Source organism: Saccostrea cucullata, unplaced genomic scaffold, assembly GCF_032062105.1.
Source record: "Saccostrea cucullata isolate Sc308-1 unplaced genomic scaffold, CSIRO_AGI_Scuc_v1 ctg4, whole genome shotgun sequence".
NCBI classification, from domain to species: Eukaryota; Metazoa; Mollusca; class Bivalvia; order Ostreida; family Ostreidae; genus Saccostrea; species Saccostrea cuccullata.
Genome location: NW_026920828.1, coordinates 329,973 through 351,468, shown reverse-complemented (window position 1 = coordinate 351,468; position 21,496 = coordinate 329,973). Strand labels below are relative to the sequence as shown.

At 30.7% G+C, this 21,496-nt stretch overlaps 1 protein-coding gene and 2 long non-coding RNA genes across 4 annotated transcripts in view; 2 read left to right on the top strand and 1 right to left on the bottom strand.

The window, feature by feature from the left end:
* The window catches only part of LOC134258421 (uncharacterized), a 15,827-nt gene extending 13,442 nt beyond the window's left edge, over positions 1–2,385 (top strand). The window contains exon 3 of the long non-coding RNA XR_009990157.1: positions 2,083–2,385. This is a non-coding gene — a long non-coding RNA (uncharacterized LOC134258421). The remainder of the gene's footprint in view (positions 1–2,082) is intronic.
* Positions 936–21,496, bottom strand: LOC134258416 (cyclic AMP-dependent transcription factor ATF-3-like). Of its 2 annotated transcripts, XR_009990153.1 has the most exons (5): positions 21,380–21,496; positions 7,296–7,721; positions 6,131–6,238; positions 2,478–5,134; positions 936–1,685 (listed from the first exon to the last, which is right to left on the bottom strand). XR_009990153.1 is itself a non-coding variant. In XM_062740964.1 (4 exons), exons 2-4 carry the CDS (start codon positions 7,506–7,508, stop codon positions 4,961–4,963), a joined length of 495 nt encoding a protein of 164 aa, XP_062596948.1. In that variant the 5' UTR covers positions 7,509–7,721; positions 7,931–8,509; the 3' UTR covers positions 2,603–4,960. The 2 variants fall into 2 exon arrangements, 1 of the variants encoding a protein (XP_062596948.1); XM_062740964.1 differs by lacking the exons at positions 936–1,685; positions 21,380–21,496 and adding an exon at positions 7,931–8,509 and having other exon boundaries at positions 2,603–5,134.
* On the top strand, positions 4,474–15,935 carry LOC134258420 (uncharacterized). Its single transcript, XR_009990155.1, has 3 exons — positions 4,474–4,604; positions 12,225–12,325; positions 15,778–15,935. It is a non-coding gene; the product is annotated as an uncharacterized LOC134258420 (long non-coding RNA).

The window sequence follows — 21,496 nt, the reverse complement described above, 5'->3', positions numbered from 1 at the left end:
TTGTCATTTTATTGACACGTTTTATGAAGAGTTTTGACACTCGTTCACGTATGTCACTATGACAACTGTGAGAGTTTGACAGGAAACTTTCGCTTACTTCATGACAAATTGTTAAATGCATCAGCCAGACCGGATGTGCACATCTGTGGCCATCCCCTTCCCCTGCCATTCAGTGTAAAAAATAATCTGAAGAATATCAGTTGCATTTTACAAGATTTCCGGTTTCAAAGCCTTTCAAATTCACGTTATGTTGCAGCACGTAATTTATTTCACATGTTTATTTTCGTGTATAATGACAGTATGTTTAGCGAATTCTATCAGAAATAAATCAACATATGGAATGAGAGATCATTTACATAATTTACAAATCTAAATTATCTTGACAGATCAATTCCATTAACTGATTAATTGGACAACTATAATTTTTTTTCCAAGAAATTTTGACATACAATGTATAATATAATTCAGTAATAAAGCAGACCATCTATGTACGTTTTATAATATTATTAGAATACGCACACATGTGTCTCAAAGACTTGTATAAATTTCAAAAATATATATTTTTAAAGTAACATTAACTATAACAATTCAATGAAAAAAGTCATAAAGATTGTAGTCTTATCCCATATTTAATATAAACGGTGCCCTCTAGAATAAATAAATATATAATATGCATTTAAATTACCAACAAATTGGTGTACACCAATGATGATCTTCATCGTAATACATGAAAAAAAAAGAACAAATGGAAAATGATTACCTTCAAAGATTCAAATAACTCAAGAGTTAGCCTATAACCAAAAACTGTGTAAAATGTGAGGTACCTGTTTTAAACAATTTAATAAAACTAGACAATGCTCAAGCTTGATTAGATACTCATTTCTTAGCATAATCTTCCGACGTTCCACTACATTCAACAATTGAGAAACACTTGATGCATTTCAAAATACTTTATTTTGAATAAAGCCACCAACCATTGAGACTGCATTTAAAACATCACCAACGAGAGAGCAAACTTTTTCTAGTACGATTCAGATAAAAAGTATTTTTAATCATAATAATCATAATTAAGAAAAATAACAATTATGAAGTAGGAGACGGATAGTCGCCACTCTTCAGTAGTACCCATCCTACTTTCAAACTGCTGAAGCTTTTATTATTAATTATGACCTCTTTTGTTTTCATTCGTTCGGAATCCCTCGTACTTTGACAATATCGTTTATGTGACTTGCCAACAGCTGTTCACTAGATATTTACTTATCTGATAACGCCTTTGCTGTTCCTGTACTTTGCACATTGCAACAGCATATTATTTATATCAAGAAATCAGTCCAGGACGCATTTTAAATCATTGATTTTTTAAATGGACACGTGATAGTTTATTCCACGGTTCAATTCACACACCAATCTTCAACCATTGTTTGGAAAATGGTGTGTTGTTAAACAAAAGTATGGGCTTTAATTTTAATAAAAGTGGCAATCAAATGCAACTAGGAAAAACCATACCTATCCCATGGATATATTATGCCAATACTGACACAAAATGTAAAACATAAAACATGAGGATAAGCTTGTAAATCTTATTTCTTCTCGATCTCATTTGAAATGTATGCATATTAATGTTAAAAAGACAAAAGATTCTTGCAGTTTCACAGCACTGTATGTGTTGCTTCACAGAGAGAATGCTAAAAAGAAAGAAAGAGTAAATTATACACAATTTGGCAATAGATATGTATCAAAATACTCGCTTTATTGCAACCGTTCTTCGCCATGGTCATTACATTAATTCTTTCAGAAGTTGAACATGAATTCTATTAGAAATGTTCATTATTTGGGGTTTGTCTTGAGTCTTTTCCCCCCGCTATTTTGATTAACAACACAGGTTTCTTTTCTCATCAGATATTTGACTAATATATATTTATAAAACACATGCAGAGGTCTGAATACGAAAATTCATTGACATTAACGATATTATCTACAGGTTTCTACGATAAAAATAGGTTAATGTTTGTTCATTAGTAAGCACAGTGTATATTTTTTAAGAGACATTTTTAAGTCAATATTAATACACTTTTCTTGCAGATTTGGCATTAAAATGAACAATATTATTCAGGAAAAATCTAAGCTGAATCTGGAAAAATAACTTAATTTTTTATGCAACAAGAAATAATTTATTTTCACAAAAATATGTTATTATTTAATTATATATATTTCTATGCATCTAAAAATGCATACATCCTATTTTGTATAATCAAAATATAAGGTGATTTTTAAAAATAAAATTATGTACATCATGTGTTGTCATTATTTTTTCTATGATATACATTTTTTTTTAAATTGTGGCTTTATATTTGCATTTGAATAAAATATTCTTTTAAAAATATTTATTGACATTTCAATATTAATTTTAAAAAAATTCTCCAAAGAAAAATAAAAAAAGTTTTATTGATGTAGGAGAGAAATATTTTGTTTATTACCTGACAAAGGTCGCTTTGATATTCTGAAATTGAATACCTGAGTTATCCAACATTGTCGATGCCTGGCAGATGGTAATTCTATAGAATTCCATAGAATAGCACTTCTTTGATAGAGAAAAAAAAAATAAATTTACCATCTGTAATTGCATTTATGACATAAACAACAAAAAACACACGTTAAAAATCCAAGTGCGATTTTTCTTTTTATGGTTGATCCTTTTTAGATAGAATCTTTTTCACTAATATTTTATCTCTCTTGTCAAATGTAAACCCGTTACATTTTGAAAATATGTATCTTTCTACGCCTTTTGAAAAGATATTATATTATAATAACACAAGGTGGCATATCAGGTGAACAGGCAATCTGGTTACGCTCAATTTCTTATCATCACGGCTACCGGTTTCCATCACTTCTGATGCACAGGTAAATGAACAGGTAAGTGTCATAGTGTTTCTTTTCATCAGTTTGGATCCATGGAATCTTTCGAGTCCGTTCCACTGTCAACTTTTTCTTCAGTACCTTCTACTGTCATTCGTCATAATTTTCTCAAAGTAAATTATAAATGTGAACCTACTCCGTGTCATATATTGAAAGCTGGTTGCATTTGCAGCTAATGTTTCCATGAAAAGGTACATACAAGTCGGAATCGGGATGCAGATCGAATTAGGGAAGTTGACTGATTGATTTTTCAAAAATCCTAGGTCATATAACTTCCACCAGATATGAATATTCAAATTTTCTCCTTATTTCCGGGAGAACGAATTTCATTCACGTAACACATCCTTGTAAACTCTTCCTCTTTTGCAAATTCGCCATGAATGAAAAAGCAAGACATTTAAGATGCTGTGTCGGCAATTCTTTGGCAAAATGAAACGTTATCATCTATCTGTTTGACATTGGTACGTAAAGGTCTCCGTGACCAGACGATAGTTTGCACTGTGAGTATCCGGTCGTCTGCCCGGGAAGTTGTCGTCAAGTGAAGTGTGTAAACCTCACAGCTAGGCGTCCTCGGAGGCTTGTGGAACATGGAAAAAACAGAACAGCCGGTCCTCAACATGCAGCACTATTTGTTATTGTTACTCCAGTTTTAGAAGCTCGCTTCAGGTACACAAATATCGATCCTGGAGGTGAATTTTATCCAGAAAAGGGGACGAATTTGGACAACAACCTCGGAGGATATATTATCCGGAATTTAAAATAAACTTCGGCGCTCAATGCTTGTCCCGGTGATGTCACAACCGTCTGGACTGTGTTAGAGTGACCTTTAATGTGACCCCAGTCGATCAGCTAGTATCGGCGAGGCGTATGTCAAAGTCTATCGACTTTGGAAAGCAGCCAAAACAGTGTATGTGATCAGTTATAGATGTTTAAATATGACAATAATATTTTACGACGATTTTCTTGGAGTCTAATGGACGGAAAGAATACATTAATGTGTGTTGTGTACAGACTACAAGGACATAATTATTTGTAAAGAATATTTTATTTACAAAAAAAATAATAAAAACAAAACTTGTACATTTTTTCTGTACGCAAAGCAACACATAAAACATGAACATTGTGCGTTATCTGAAACAATAGGAAGTAGTACAAACTCCATCATTAAATATACTGGATATGTTGCCTTATCGGACAACGAACACATCTCCATTCCTCAGAACAAATAAAACTTCGAAAGAACGAGGAATGCCATTGAGCCCAAAAATAAGAGACTCTGGAAAAAAAGTTCCTACTGTCATCAACCCAAATATACAAGATACCAATATAGAAAAAAACAACAATGTAAGATTTGTTTACCAACAGCCATCTTGTCGACATTGCAGTTATGTTTTCTCCATGCCAAGATAAATCTGTACAATATTTAACAATCTATTGTAAACTATATAACTAATTTTTTTAAATCACATTTTTTATATTTTTTTAAAGACAATTTTTGTAAATATTTTTCTAATCTACTTCATTAGACAAAACAATGCAAATTTTACATCATTTGATGATATGCAATATACAAAATTGAGATCAACTTTTTCAAAAGCTATTTTGTTAGAGACAGCATTTGTCTTTTTCAGGACTGAGATGAATTTGAGAGTCTGTTACGGAATTTTTCTCGTTGAGAAACAGCTGAGGTAAGGCCACATATATTCATTGCTTTAATTAGAAGACGAAGAATTATACTGTTGATTAGTTTATATGCCACCTAAGCATCAGTTAAGAGCCTAGATAATCTTAATCCCCTATTACTAAGTGTTAACTCGTTTTTTTTTTTCACAACAGTATAAACTTGCTTCTATGTTATCAATATGAGAACAATCTGCAGTTATTATTTTCAGTTATGTTCAACATATGAGATGCTTCATTTATAATTTATGATAATGACTCAAAACAAAAATTGAATTACCCATCTTTGTGGTCTATATGCATGTATGAGATGAAAAGATTGACAGTTTATACACAATATGCAAACAATTAACGACCATCAGTGTCAGTGTAGGGTGAATTCCCGGGGGTGAAGCGATGACCCTGAGGGAGGGAGGGTCTCGGGCTCCGGCGAACACAGCTGACTGGACAACACGGCTCGAATCATGTCCGTTTCCGTCAGTAGTCTCTTAATTTCTTCTTTGAGCTGGCGGTTCTTTTCCTCCAATTCGACGACAATCTTGATGAAAATGTAAAGAAATAGTTTTTACCGGACATATATACTAACGTTTAATACGACATCATTCCTACTGAAGTGATTAAAAGTTCATTTTGTAAATATGGCTTAATGAGACTGTACTGTAGAAAAAAAAAGACTATTTATTTTATTGTAAACTCGTGATATATCGATAAACAATTTTCCTTTATTTGTTTATTTAACTTTGCTTTTGTTTAGTAAACAATCGCTATGTCTAAAAATGAGATAGTTGTATACAAGAGTTTATTTTAAATCATTAAAACTTACTAAAATAACTTTATTTTTTGAAATAACAAATTTGTCCAATAAAATTTTATTTTTTGATCGCATATCAACTTTTGGATGATTTAGTTTTTATATAGAAAAATATCAATAAAATCTCGGTCAGTTTAATTGGGGTGAGCGAGTTTTGTTTGTTTTGTGGTCAGGCCGCTCCCCTGTTACAGATAGAGGGTGATTCAGTTCATCGGATGAAAGTCTGTTAGTCATCAACTTTTCCTCTGATATATTTCGTCTGTTCGTCGTCTTCGTTAGCTAAGTTGCAAGTATATTTTTATTTATATATTGAGGATATCTGCAGCATATTTTATCTGGTTAAGTGATCTGTGTTTTATTTTATTGGGAACACCAGTTAATTTTTTTTAATTGAGGATTTGCTATCAAATCTGAATGTAAGTATATTTTTTGTTCTGTTTTGTTTTATTTTTGTGTTGATTTTTTTCCTCTCTCTCTCGACCGAATGATTTCAGTAATATCTTTGTTGTTGGGACACACTGCACCAACTGAGTTTGTTTGTGGTCAACACAAAATCACAAAAATGTTATCTTTGATGTTTAATTTTTTCAAATACTCGAATAAAGGTAACAGATCCAGCTTATTTTTTTATTGACAAGGAAGTTTATATTTTTTTTATTTATATATCTGTTATAAACATTATTAAAGTGCACCCGGTATGTCATAAAAATAAATCCTTTTAACCTTCTTCAACTCTCCCGATGCTTGTCGCCTTTTTTGGCGGAACTTCTTGGCGGCTCGGCGATTCTGTTCTTTTCTTCTTTCCAGTCTCTCTATCTCAAATGGCAGTAGCTGGAGAAAGAAGGGCTCCCATATTAGAATTAAAAACAAATTAAGATATTTCTTTGTTGCGATTTCTTATTTTGTCAATATAATTTTTTTTTAAATAAAATATTTTTTTTTATAAAACGGCATTTTCTTCCTAGAGAGATGGACGAAAATTTTTATATTTTCCTCATCATTCTTATTTATAAAATAATTTAATCTTCAATTCAGAAACATACATAAATGGTACGAAATGTTAAAAAAACAAGTTATGTGTAACTATCAACCACAACGTTTTTTTAAAATATAGTTCTGTCGGTTTAAAGTTAAAATAAATTATTGAAAAATAAATAAAAATAACAGAAGCTTGTAATTTTGAGCTTAATTTATTTTTTGAAAGAAAATTAATTTATATATCGTGATTGTTTAAAAATTAAATATATTTAAACCTAAAATGGAATATGTATCTTTGAAGTTTCCAATTAATTATTAAATGAAAATTATAAAAATATAGCAGGGTTAAATCTTTACATAAATTCTTTAAAAGTTATACTATTCAGATAAAATAATAAAATATTGTGATTATTATTAGCTAAAAAATACAACAATAATTTCATTCTATTATTATAGACTTTTACTTATTCAAAACTTCAAAAAGTCTTTTTATGTAAAATAATTATTGAAGATGAATTTACACAAAATATTTTTTTTATAAGATTTTCATCAAAAATGATCTTCAAAGAAACTTACATTAAAAGTGTATATAATCTTACGGTTTAATCTAAGTTTTTTTGTCTGAGCATATGCTTGATAAATTAACTGCGCAATTTAACAAACACTTGTCCATAAAAGCCTACCCGCGTGATTGAAAGAGGGAAATGTTATAGAACCGAAGCCGCCATGTGGGGATGAAACATAAATTTAAAAAAAAGTTTTTAAAAACTTAATAATAATTAACATTTTTAGAAAACTAAATCTGCTATTTGCATATCATATAATTTCATATCAATTTAATAATTCATACAAATAAGGAAACGCAAAACTGAAATAAATAATATTTATGATAAAAACAACAAGTGCTTACCGGGGGTTTATTTTGAACCATTTTTGGTTCGTCGTCCAAAGTTAAATCTTTCCCCTCGTCAAAGCACTTTTTCTGGATTCTACATTTAAGCTCCGTCTTTAGAAGTGGCGTGAGTTTTCCTGTCTGCAGCGCCTCCATCGTGGCAGACAGTAATTCCTCGTCCAGTTCGCCGTCCTCCAGACTCCCGCAGTCCGAAATATCGTCCAACTCCATCACGTCAGGTCGACAATGCCAGTAAAAACAGGGCCTCCGTCTCTTGAATTTGAAAAATAATAATAATACCAAGTTCCCGCGAAGTCTCGCAGGGGATGACGTAGATATTTTCTCCAGATGCAAAACTGCTGTGACGGTCAGATACAAGAAGAGAAGGATCTAAAAATAATATTGTGTGTCATCCCACTGTAGTCACCCCCGACCTCTGATGCGCTGAAAAAATAATGGCGAAAACTTAAACCATTAAAAAGTCATATTTATTAAGAAATGATTTTTATAATATGCATTTTGAAAACAAAGAAAACTTTTGTAAAATTTGAAAATAAAGAATTTTTAAAGCCAATTTTGTGAGTACTATTCCTTTTAGTGATATTTGTTACGTAATAGTTATCAATACTTTTCCTTATGTTTGGTTAACTCACCAGGTGATATTTTAATGACCGCACTTAGCAATTATCCGATACTTGTGTCATTTAAACATGTGTATTATCAGTCAGGTCTCGGCACGTTTAGTGTTTATGTTTTATTTATAACTCTAACGTAGTTTCAAGGGGCGTAACTCGTGTCATGTATCTCAATAGCTATAGGTTGAACAAGTTAGGGGTCGCTTGTCTGTCTTCTAGCTGGCCGCAGCGTTTATAGAGTGCTTGCGCAGACAAACATTCTGGTAACTTGTAAACAGAATCGGGTGCTACTAAATATATATAATTTCTCGCCGAGGACGAGACAGAAATCAATCAATACTAGAACTAATGAAAGAGAGTCGTTTTCGTGAACTGACGGCTGCGTTGTATCGTCGTCAGTCGGGCGGGAACTTTTAGCGCGGAAATTCCCTAAAAAAAACAGCCTCTGCATCTACCCCTCTTAGTAAAGACTTATTGATAAATGTGACTAATTATTAAAGTATGAATAATTTTAGAAGTTAGGAATTTCCATGGCACTGACTAAGTGCAGTTAAATGACTATCACTACTGTGTCATACACAGGGCGTGTATCTATACTGTATGGCTAGCACCGGCATCTGTTACAAAGGGGTTATTTTTCAAATGCAAATCTGTTCAGCTTTCATTTATTATTGCATATTTGTATATTGCTCTTTTTTAAAAAGGGAAAAAATATTTATAATAGAATATGATTTAAATCTAAAAGTACTTATCATTTGAATATCGATTTTCCATTGAGGTTGGAAAGCAATTTAATATTTATTAGGCAAACAATATTACTTACTATTCGTCTATATATGTATATTAACTGGAATTCGCATTGAACATCGAATAAAAAGAACTCATCATTTAATTAATTGATAAATGGAACTTGGATATGTTTGTCGTAATTTTAAACTCTCCACACTATAACAATAATTAAAAATCATCAATTTTCCGTAGGTATAGAACTGTTAGTAATATTTTATTTATAGAAAGCTTTTATGGTCAATTTACTTTCCACTGTAATTTGCATATATAAAGAGGGAGATAATATTAAGGCATCATAGGGATAAATCTCCACTTTTTTGCAAATGCAGACAAAGTTGTTAGCACTATTTATCTGGAAGCACACCCTTAATTTTCTGAGCATATAAATGCATTTCAATTCAGTAAGAAAGTATTTGTTAATTTAAGTGTTACATACCTCATAAATGTAATACAATTATTAACATAAAATTACATGAATTATGCCTTATTTTAAAGCATTTTTAAATTAACAATTAGCACACAAAATGCAAATCTATTTGCTAGACTGTTATTGACACCTTTATCTAATTAAATCCAGTTTGTTTTTTGTAATTATCGATTTTTAAAAGTACATGAGGTTTAAACTTGCTCATAACTATTCAAAATCGAACAGTTCCTTGTTTGTTTTTTCAAAGAATGTATCTCGAACGCCTAAAACTTATTTGCAAATGTAGAACAATAGTTTGAATGTTTTTGTTTTTACGCCAGTTTTAAGAATAATCTTTTTAAACTAAAGCTTTAGTGATCTGTGAGCAATCCTACAACCTCTGCTACTCACGTTTCTTTGCACCCCTTTCCCTTCATTACCATTTCCTGTCACTTAGATATTTAGCATTTTAGATATTGGTTCATATGTTTGCATTATTCAATGGATTATTAAATTCCAAAAGCGCTCGTGGAATGAATTTGGAATCTGTATGATCATTATCTTTTTACTGTGCATGTGACATCACCTTAATACTAAAACTGGAGGAAATCAGAGAAAATGTTTATATCACTTATACCAGTAAAGAGTGCCCTGATCCACACAAAGCACCGACGGATTCCGTACAATGATAATTTCCATTCTTATGTCGATAGGATATATTCTGGTCAGCTTGAGATAAAGATACCACGGAGTCTGACACATCTGTTTCATACATGTATTTGGATATTTTACTTGAAAAAAGACGTTAATGGTAATCTAACAACCAAGCTCTATGATAAACATGATGACTTTAACTTTTCTATCGTCAACTTCCCTTACTCAAGCAGCAATATACCTTCATAACCTGCATATATTTTATATATCTCAGTTGATTTGATACGCAAAAGCATGCTCTACGTATGAACAATTTCTAAAACGAGGTAAATTATTGACAAACAAGTTGATAAAACAAGAATTTCAGCTGTCTCGTTTAAAGTCATCATTTCGTAAGTTCTATGGTCGATACAATGACCTTGTCAGCTGATACAATTTATCATTGAATCAAATGCTGACTGACGTTTTTCATACTAATTGTTAGTCTATTATTTATACACTGAATTGACGACGGATTTTCCGTTATTTCCCGGTCATGACACGGAGCACACGGCGGTTGGGACCGGTCGACAGGGGATGCTTACTTCTCCATGGCATCTGATCCCACCTCCAATGTTTCAGAGGTCCGTGTTTGCTCTGCTTATATTTTTATTGTTTAATGGACTTTTGATCTTGAATACTGTTCGTTATCTCCATATGTTTCATTTTCATGTACCAAAGCATATCTAGTAATGTTACATCATATTTAGTCAAAGTTACATCATATCTAGTAAATGTTTACTTATTGTTAATATGCAAAAACTGAGTGGTCAATTCATTTTGTTTATTGCAGTAATAATATACATGGAGAAACAAAGGACAAGTTTCAAATTACTGGAAGGCGTTAATGCCTTCACGGAAAGTCATTATAATAAAGCTAAGAAAACGAGTAGTGATTAGTTTCATAAGTTCAGCAAAGTCTACAGATTGTGAGCAAGGCTAGAGAACCTGGAAACACCAGCAGTAGGATCAGGTGCCTACAAGGACTAATCAACCCTTGTAGCTTTTGTACATTACGTACACGTACGCATTATAAATTCAAGAAGTTGATATGCTTTCATTTAATGTCGCAAATCGCGATGTAATTCTATGCTTTGCTCTTTTTTTTTTAATTTCTCATTTATTTAGAAAAGAACATCGACGTCTTGGGGTGTTTTGGGTTCCAAATAGGACATACTTCTTAAATTCATTTAAATCAAAATTGAAATTACTGTTATTTTTTTTTTTTACATTTTTGACAGCCTGCTCATTAAAAATAATTCATATAAGAATTCTTATATTTAAACAGTAAACGGTGTTTACTAACCTGTAAGAATTAAGTAAGCCGTGTAAACTATCACAAATGATTCATAAAAATGTTATACATCTATTACCTGCCCTTAATATAGGGCTCCTTATTATGTCAATGCGTACTTCCAGCATCCTTTTAATATCAACTTCAGATTAAACGACAGTTTTCCAATTTAGGAAGGTAAAAAAAAAAATATATTATTTTGTTGAATTATATTTTTTTACAGGTCGTATAACTTTAATCTGCTTAAAGTGTCCTTTAAAAATCCTGTACTTGTTGAGCAATTTTTTTTATCATGGTAAAGAGCTCACACGACTGGCGTGGCCTGTCGGTGGGTATGCTCACTCGTCCGTGGCACCTGATCACACCTCTAATATTTTGGAGGTCCGTGTTTGCTCCGCTCCTATTTTGTATTGTTTTATGGACTTTTGAGCTTGAATATTGTTCGTTATCTCCATAAATTTCATTTGCACATTTTGTTTTAATTTACAAGATGACTTTTAAAGATCTGTGCAAGATTTGGAAAGTTTATTTCATTCAGGTTTGTGTATGATAATAATATTCTGAAGATAGATAATCTATATAGTGTTTTCGTAAGTAGTTTTTTTTAATTTGTATCAAAGCACATATATTAAATGTTACATCATATTTGTAAAAGTTACATCATATTTAGTAAATGTTTCACACGGAATATCTTTGAGAAATAATCATGTGATATGAAAAACTATAGATACTCATTTAATCTGAGCAGACTAATCCTGTTTCTACAAATCTTAACATTGGTAGATCTAAAAGTATACCCCTACCCCCTCTCCAATTAATACTAATTTTTGTAAATAAATATGGCTATGCTTCACAGCGTACAAAGCATCAACAATTTAGTGAAAAAGGTGGAGATAACGGACAGTGATCAATGTCATTTATCCTCTAATTTTCTTAAAAAGGACAAAAACAAAAAAAAAACAAAACAAAAAAACAAAAACAAAACGGAACCCTAAAAAAACCGTGGATAGGAAACACACTGTGATGGTATTTCGGCAATATTTTGATAAAATATGTAATACGTGCATTATGTTAAGATTTAGTATTGTTTGACCATGACTTAGAGATGTACGTACTGATTCTCTTTAAAGATAAGGTCTCAAGGCGATGACCGGCGATTTGTTATGGAAGTAAGGAAGAGGTCTAGAGAGGGGGACAAGTACTTTTGTTTGTGAAGAGATAACATGTACAGGTATTAAACGATGATAATTTTATATAATGTATTCAGATTGTCCTCTAAATAAAGGAAAATGCATTATTGATCTGAATAAGGAATATACATTTCATAGATTATTTTATTATGATACACATGTAAGGGCTTGAGTGTATTTGTCAGAAGATATAACAGTTCATATAATAAACTGTATATACATTGCAAGTGCATGTTTGTGATTTCTGCTGTCCTCAAATAAAAGAATTTGTACTAAAATAAAACATTTTTACGAGAAAAAGCACGAAAAATTGTTAAAATAGTAGAAAAAATATTGAAATAGCGTACATGTAGTTGTAATCAGAGATGTAATTTTTGTTTATTTATTTGTTCACTCATGCATCCAGCAACAAAAAATAATTTGTATCATCTTAACTTCTAATTAAAAATTGATTAGTCATTATGACTGTTTAAACTTCCTAATTTTTTATTGATAGATTTTGATGAACCATAAAATCAAGTGTCAAATGTTGGCGAGGAACCTTTAAGGAATGTAGATTTTATTTAACGGTTGCCTTTCGTCATTTTTTCTAAATCTAGAGTTATCAGGACCTTATTAGTGACCATTGATAAAAATACATTGAGTTTTTTAAATACAGTGATGTTATTTAAATGTTTTGTTCCTTGACAACATTTAACGGTAAATTTTTTTTTAAACTGAAATATATGGAGATAACAAAAAGTATTAAAGCCCTTAAGTCTATCCAAACAATAAAATCAAGAACAGAGCAAACAAAGACCTCCAAAACATCATAAGTGAAATTAATGAGAAAGGTAAAAATGACGAAATCGATTATATATAGATATAATGAACTGCAAATTTAATAATTGTTAGCGTTACATTATGATTTTAAGATATACATTAATTTAAGTTATCATTATACAGAATTGCTTGCCCTACAAATCAGTAGGAAAAAGAGTTTCGCGGAATCAACATCCATAAACTTTGAGTAATCAGTTCATATGTAAAAGTGTAATCTTGAGTTTTAAGAGATTATTATTATTTTTCTAAATTGTAATCTCTAAATTCTGGACCAGACATTAATCTCATAATACCTGTATTACTGTTTCAAAACTTTAATAAATAAAGGGTCTTAGAAATGTTAATTATCTTCTTTAAAACTATCCCTATGTTATGAATATTCCTGATATTTTAATTGTATTATTAGACATCATATCAAGGTAAACCATGTTATTAAACATTTTTTCATGTATGACATTTAATTTGTTTTCGTTTTTTGTTGTTTTTTTTAAAGTTCTATGCTATTTATCTTGAAGACCTATTCAATAATATTACACGCTATTATTTTATTTCTGTCCACATGTACTCGGAGGATCTTGACCAGAATGGAGTGAATTTGCGGTCATTAGACTGACCCTCAGATGACTATGCAGGAAGTGAGCTTGTCAATACTAACAAATGTAATCTAAAGGATTTGATTAGAGACGACGTGGAAATATTTATTTAAAACGGCAAACATTAAAAAAAGCTTCCTTTAATATTAATAAACATTTTTCCCTTTTGCTTTAAATAATAATCACGCCCCTTGTATTAAAAAAATATACCTGAATCAGAAGTAAAAAGAATATAGAAATCATATAAACAATATAAACTTAATTAAAACAAAACAAATCAAAATATATTTTTTTAAATGAAAAAAAAGCTTCAAACAAACACACAAGAAGAAAAAAATCATCTTGACATTTTTATTTTTACCCTGTACAATGATAGTTTACACAAATACAGAAAAACTACGCATGTGTGCTTTTTCTAGGAAAAACAAAATATCAAACAGTAATAAGAATATCATACACATAATTTAACGATCTAAACAATCCACTAGAAAAACATCAATATCACTTATTGTTCAAAGCTGATGGAGGATACAAAAATTGTTGTAGATTATATGCCCGGGAGATTAACAAAATGCCACAGATATATTTGGAGTATTCTTTAATGATGCAAGGTTAGGAGGCAAAATGTCATTTCTTTCTGATAAAATTCACTTAACTAAAAACAGCATCAGCTTGACGGAAAAGCATATAACGATGTGATATTTTTATCAAGTCGATATATCTATGGATAGACCGAATGAAAGGGTACATTTGTTATAATACTTTGTTAAGAGATTGACAAGAAAAAAAACTTGAAAAATATTAAAAATAAACCTTGTTTTCATACAGAGATTAAATAGAGGTTAGCTGTTGAATGTCATTGTGTAAACTTATACTGATGTGACAATTAATAAAGCTACATTTGCTTGATTATAATTTTATTGAATATATGAAAAATATATTAAATTTGTTTCAACATATGGTAGACCAATATCCAACGTATCGTTACCTTTTAGGAATTATTACAGATGGTCATAATATACTGTATTATTAACATTTAGAATTAAAAATAATCTTTTTAAAAAAGCCATCAAATCATATTTAGCTAATGTCAATTTACACTATTGGTTTTAAAAAGGATGTTCCCCTATTTTTAGAAACATCACGTGTATATGCATTTCAGAATCTTTTAAGTGTAACAAATGTACATAATTATGCTGTTATATACTTGATCGTGTGGTCGTGTTTCAGCAAATCAGAGAAATTGGAGTATTAGAGAAATATAATATCATTTTTTTTTTACTTTTACTGCAATTATAGTAATATTATGCATAATAAGATTTTAAGCTTACTATAGGGATATTACATTACTGTAAATTCCTAAATAAACGCGCGGAATTAATTATCGCGTTATTTCTCGAGAAGCACCACACGCGAAATAAAATTACTCGTCTTCATTTTTATGGTGCTGAAATCTATGTTAAATCTTTTAACCAACCGTCCATTCGCGAATTATTATTCTCACTCATTTGCGATAATAAGTACTCGCGAAAAATAAGGAATCTACAGTACTGTTTTGTTTGTTTTCAACATATTTTATTAACAATATGTCAAAGGAATTGGACACAAGTTTCAAAAACTTAGATAGACCTCTCCCATATATACTGTATATTTTCAGTGTCATAAATTTACTCACAATTTTCTGTTCTCTTATGTTTGACGAATATTGCCTATATAGACAATTAATATATGTAAAATTCAAATTGAATACGCAGAAAACATAGTTTAGGAATCCTAGAAAATAAATTTAAAGGTAAATGTAGTTACTTCACTTTATTGGTCAATCTTGTTTTCTCTCTATTACTGAAGACTCTAGTGTAACATTTTGACACCAGCATAGTAAGTTTAAAAACAAATGCATTGGTCGTACATAAAATACTGATAAAGTATATCTATAGCGCACTGTGTCTCTTCATATCTATAGCAGGAAAACATGAAAATAAAGCAAACATACTAGAGTAAACACTGCATATGTTCTGGATTTATAAAGATATTTTATATCTAAAGTTTTATTTTAATTTCAGTTTTTTTTATTTCAGCATTTGTACGACGAAATGCATTGGAGGTAGAAAGGAAATCTGGTATTAACTATAATATCCATTTTTCTTCTAAAAATTACAAGGAAACTGGGACATATCAATTCAATAAACTTAGTTTTGTCAACGAAGAAGCAGGGCTAGTGCATTGATTCAGAAAGACATGGGTTTGTCCTGAGAGAGAGAGAGAGAGAGAGAGAGAGAGAGAGAGAGTTCGAGAGAGAGACAGAGTTCAGTAAACCTCTTTCTCTTTAATTCTAAATTTATTTTGAATCAATTGCAGCGAAAAAAAAAACGTTCATAACACATGGTCACGAGTATGTATTTTTAATTACTCAAATTTATATATTATGTTTTATATTCCTCATCCTTTAAAAATATAAATATATTTCCTTTGTTACACATTTACAATACACTTTATGTCACATGCCTTTTCTTTTGGTTCATTTTGGTCAGGAGGTTACCAACGACACGTGAGCCAGGCGTTTCCGCAATGCACTGAGAACAAGGAAAATATTACTTGTGAGTAAGGTTCAAAGTACATGTAAAGTCTTATGTAAATTAAGTTCAACATCAATTACATTTAATTTCTCTAAATTTTTAATACTGCCAAGGGTGAAAAATATTTCTCTTATGGTTAGAAACGTAATGGTATGTTCATGACAGCTAACAATAAAAAGGAAAAGAGCCGACATATATGATAAATATGCATATGAATCTTACAGCAGCAGTGAGTGGAGTTTGTACGCAAGATTCTTTAATCCTTAAAATATCTAAAAATCTCTACATTATTCTTTTCCTTTGTGTTTCCTTTTAACATATGTGCAATGTGGAAATAAATGTTTAAAAATATTGTTGTTTAATATATTATTTATTTTATTCAGGTGCCTATACACAAGTTGTAATTAATTCCTTTGTTATTATTTTGCAAAATGAATTGAAATTAAACAAATCAATGTACGAGTATTTAGGATGAAATGATTCTTTTCTTATCATCTTGAAAGACCTTTTTAAAACAAACTATCTCAGTTTCATATCTAAAGACGGAGAGAATTATCATAGTAATTTTACTGCTCATTCTCTGAGAAAAACACTGTCCGAGAGGCAAATGGAAATGCGGAAAAAAAGGTTATCAATACTAAAAATATATTATTAATCTGAATTTAATGAGCACAAAATCAAAATGTTTGTCGTGTTATTATTTTGTTTATACTGCTATTTGATGAATTCAAAACTAGCAACTTGACAAACTACTTCAAAAGGCACATGTTTATATGTGAGATGTGAACTATATTTAACAACAAGTATTTCCAGTCCGCCTGTATCTACCTTTGATTGTTGGTGACCACCATTCATACGTCATCTGAAGTGATGATTGCACCCTATGTCTTCACACTAGTCTCTTTGTGGGAACCCCTCCGCTCCTTGTTGGGGAAGCGAGACGTTTGAATTTAAGTATCAATATTTTATCACACAAAGAAGGGAAAGTTGATTGGCGTTTAGTACTGGATAACCGTACGAACTGACCTCTTTGGTTGAAATCATTTAGTGTTCTTTATGAAATCAGGAAGTACATGCAGCAAGTTTATCAGTCAATAATGCAAACCGTGCACATATAAAGAAGCAAGATTAATATTTGAAAATTGTTATGGCTTCCCTTGAGAGTTTATGAATAGAAATAGATTCATTAAAAATTAAATAAACATTTACAAAGAAAGTTGTATAATCCCTGATATATACCTGTACAATTTAATTCTAGATGTGCTAACACAAGTGTAATAAAATAGATATTAATTCATTAAATCAACAGGGGTTTATATATTTTAAAACTCTTCAATCTTTTTTTGAAACATGGAAAAAGCATAAGATTTAAAAAAATACAATAGTATAAATAAAAAATGTTCCACAAAAATATTCCACAAAAACACCCGCCGTGTGCTCCTTGTCATGATCGTTAAATCACGGAAAAATCGTCGTCAATTCAGTGTATAAATAATGGACTGACAATTAGTATGAAAAATTGTCTCAATGATAAATTGTATTTGCTGACAATGTCAATGTATCGACCATACACTAGTGTAGAATTAACGAAAAGATGACTTTAAACGAGACTGTTGATATTTTTATTTCATCAACTTGCTTTTTAATAATTTACCTCGTTTTAGAAACTGTTCATACGTAGAGCATGCTCTTGCGTATCGAATCAACTGAGATATATACACTCCGTATGCAGGTGATGAAGGTATATTGCTGCATAAGTAAGGAAAGTTGACGATAGAAAAGTTAAAGTCATCACGTGTATCATATAGCTTGGTTGTTAGATTACTATTAACGTCTTTTTCAAGTAAAATATCCAAGTATGAAACAAAATTGCTATATACATTCGTCATTTAATAGTTTTAATGAAATGCAATGAAAAAACCTTCTGGATATGTTAATAAAATTGTCCCCAAATTCAAATATATTGGTGAGCTCCTACCGTATACTAAGAAACAGAAACTGACTTTAAACTCAGTTTTGATTTGGAATATTCATTAAGCTTATATAAATGGTTGAGAGTTTGTATTATTTTCAATTATAAGCATATGATGAAAAGTGCGTTTTATTTTCAATATTACTAGTATTTTAAAATAAGTGTTAATTTGAATTTTTACTCAAGGGCTTAAAAACTACGAAGTGATCATACTAAATATTTATAATGATCTTTCCTTAGAACTAAAATCATATAAATTGAAATCTACTGTATATTCTAATTTGTAAAATTTGTAAACAATCCAATTAGCCATAAGATTTAATCAGACCAGAATAGATTAATCGAGGACTTTCTTTGAAGCTCCATGATGCTTTTCGTTTCTGTTCGTCATTTACTTATCACCTTTAAAAATTTTCCATTGGGATAATGACCACGTCCTATGTTAAAACGAAATCGGGTTCACTTTTTTCACCTCTATACACCTGGACTCAATTACTAGGTGTCCACCATTTTTCTGTGCTTTGTTATTTTGGAACATGTTTGCGATTAGCTTTTAAGTTAAAAAAATGTAATCCATTCTTCAACTTTCAATCGACAACTTTCCTTACTTGTAAAGGAATATACCCTGATCATGTGCTTATGAAGTTTTTATTTCCCAGTTTATCTGATATGCATGGACATGCTCTACGTATGATAAAGAGGCAAACTATTGACAAATAAGATGATGACACAAGTATGTAACGGTTTTGTTTGGAGTCATCATTTTGTTTCGTTTTTTTTTTGTCGATGCCATGGCATTATCCGCAAATATACAACATACCATTGAGTCAAATGCTTACTGATGTTTTTCATAGTACATGTTTGTCCATTATTTACACACTGAATTGAATTGTCTACGGGTTTTCCTTTTTACGGTCATAAGAAGGAGCACAAGGCGGGTGTGAACGGTGGGCTGGGTATATTCTTTCCTCCATTGCTCCTGATTTCACGTCTAATGATTTAGAAGTCCGTATTTGCTTTGCTCCTGATTTGTATTGTTTGAATGTACGCCAGAGCTTGGTTACAATGTTTGTACTAATCAACATTTGTAGAAGCGCCATACTATGCAGATTTGTTATAAAATATAATTCTATGTCTGTTTTTGATGGGCAGAAGCTTCATACCACACCCTACTGATTTTTCTTTGTATCATAGAAAATTGACATAATACACATGTATTAAGCAAATAAAGAGTTATAATTTAAATTATCAATTTCCTGTCTAAAAAATTATTCTCGTTTCTGATGTTGAGGACAGTCTTAGTCATATTACTTCTTAACCTAACAATGAAAAACTAGAGGTGCTCTGGACATTGATGGATATCACAAAATAATACCTCCGCTCCCATAAGAATATAATGGCACTATGTTTGACTTTGAGAAACCTCTTATATATGCCCAAGTTGTAAAACTGGAGTTTCACAATGACGTTATGTTAGAAAGATTCTGTCCTGGACTTGGGATAAGAAATGGACGCCACGAATATTATTGGAAGAAAAAGAAAAATGACAGTGTCCACGTTGAAGGAAACTCCAAATATATGTCCGATTTAAACGTTAAATAGAGAATACACAAATGGATGATTGTGATGAAGATTCTATGAAAATCTCTTTAAATTTTATTCATTGGTATATATAGAAGGAGTTGCAGATAGCAGGTGGATATCCCCAATACAAAGAAAAGAATGACAGTTTCCATGTTTTGCTATGATAAATCACGATTATGCAAAAATTAAGATATAAACGAAAATTCAATCAAAGTCTCAGTAAATTATATGTAGTGGAAAAGGAGGTCAATTAACCTCTAAGCTTATCGAATGATAGGACGCACGGACACACCCATCACTGTCTTAATATATACGTGTTCTCCATATATATGAGGAAAGAAAAAGAAATCAATGACAAAATAGAAAAGAACAAATAAAATATTTTAAAAAGGATTGCTTCCTTCATCATCCTTAAAAAAAAATAAAAAGGTTCTGTGTTTGACTTATTTGATCGAGAGAAAAACAATTCTATCCCGTTATAAAAATACTTAAGGAAAGTGAAAATTATTTCAACAAATTACTAGTGAATGCTAAATGAAAAAAAAAACTTCTTGACAAGAAGTAACACACTCCATGCAGTACATACGTCATGTGAGTGGAAAGAGGGTAACCAAAATTATATAACCTCCCTCTTTGCAAAAAAAAGTTTTTGCCAAAAAAAGGACGATTTAGGATGGTTGTAAACACAACTCAACTTACGAAGGTCAAATTATGTTTCAATTCAATATCTATAATCCATGCTATATCTTGTTTTTAAATAATTTCAAGCAAGGTTAACCAAAACATTCATCATAAAACAATGTCAAATTGTTAAGATTTTGTAATCGATGTAATCTCTGTAACTGACCACTAAATAATGAAGTAGATAGTCGATTATAACGTGAAGAATACGGAAGACATTACAATTTCTCAACAAAAAATTAAACAAAGTTGGTTATTTATTGTATTTTCTGAATGCTTCTATACAATATTTTTCATGTATGTGAAATATTTAATGTTTTCTTTAAAAATATCGGACGTAACACAAGTAAAATATGGTTTGTGTGAAGTTCATTGAATAATAAACAATGCACCTCCCTGTTGCTGCACACGCTCAGCCATCGTGACCCTGGTCAACTGGGTCAATTGATACTTGCAGAGGTAAGTATATTTTGCACACAAATAGGTTACACACCAGGATATGTGCATGTTTTATGCAGTCAAACATATTTAATTAAATAGACAAATACAATTAAGGTTATGTTAGTTTAAACTTCATAATCTATGCATTGTATCCGCAAAAACAATATTCGTTTAGACAATTTGCATTCAATTTATTGTATCTCTCCATTGACTTTAAACACCATTGAACTATTTACAAAAATCATCTTATCAATGTCATGTTATGTTTTAAATCTAGAAAATTGAGTTGCATTTTCAAAAAATTGATCAGATTGATAGCTAATTTCATAGTCATAATTTTTAATGAAAACTTACATATTGCATATAATTCCATTATATTTTTCTATTTTCGTAGATTTGACAGATTTGGAACTGAAAAAAACTTACCTGACTCGACAATATTAATTACCATTACTCAATAGAACTATATTTGGTGTACTTCCTATATTCATTTGGGTAAATAATCAGGGTTTTTCCAATCAATTATCTTTATTGCAACATCGG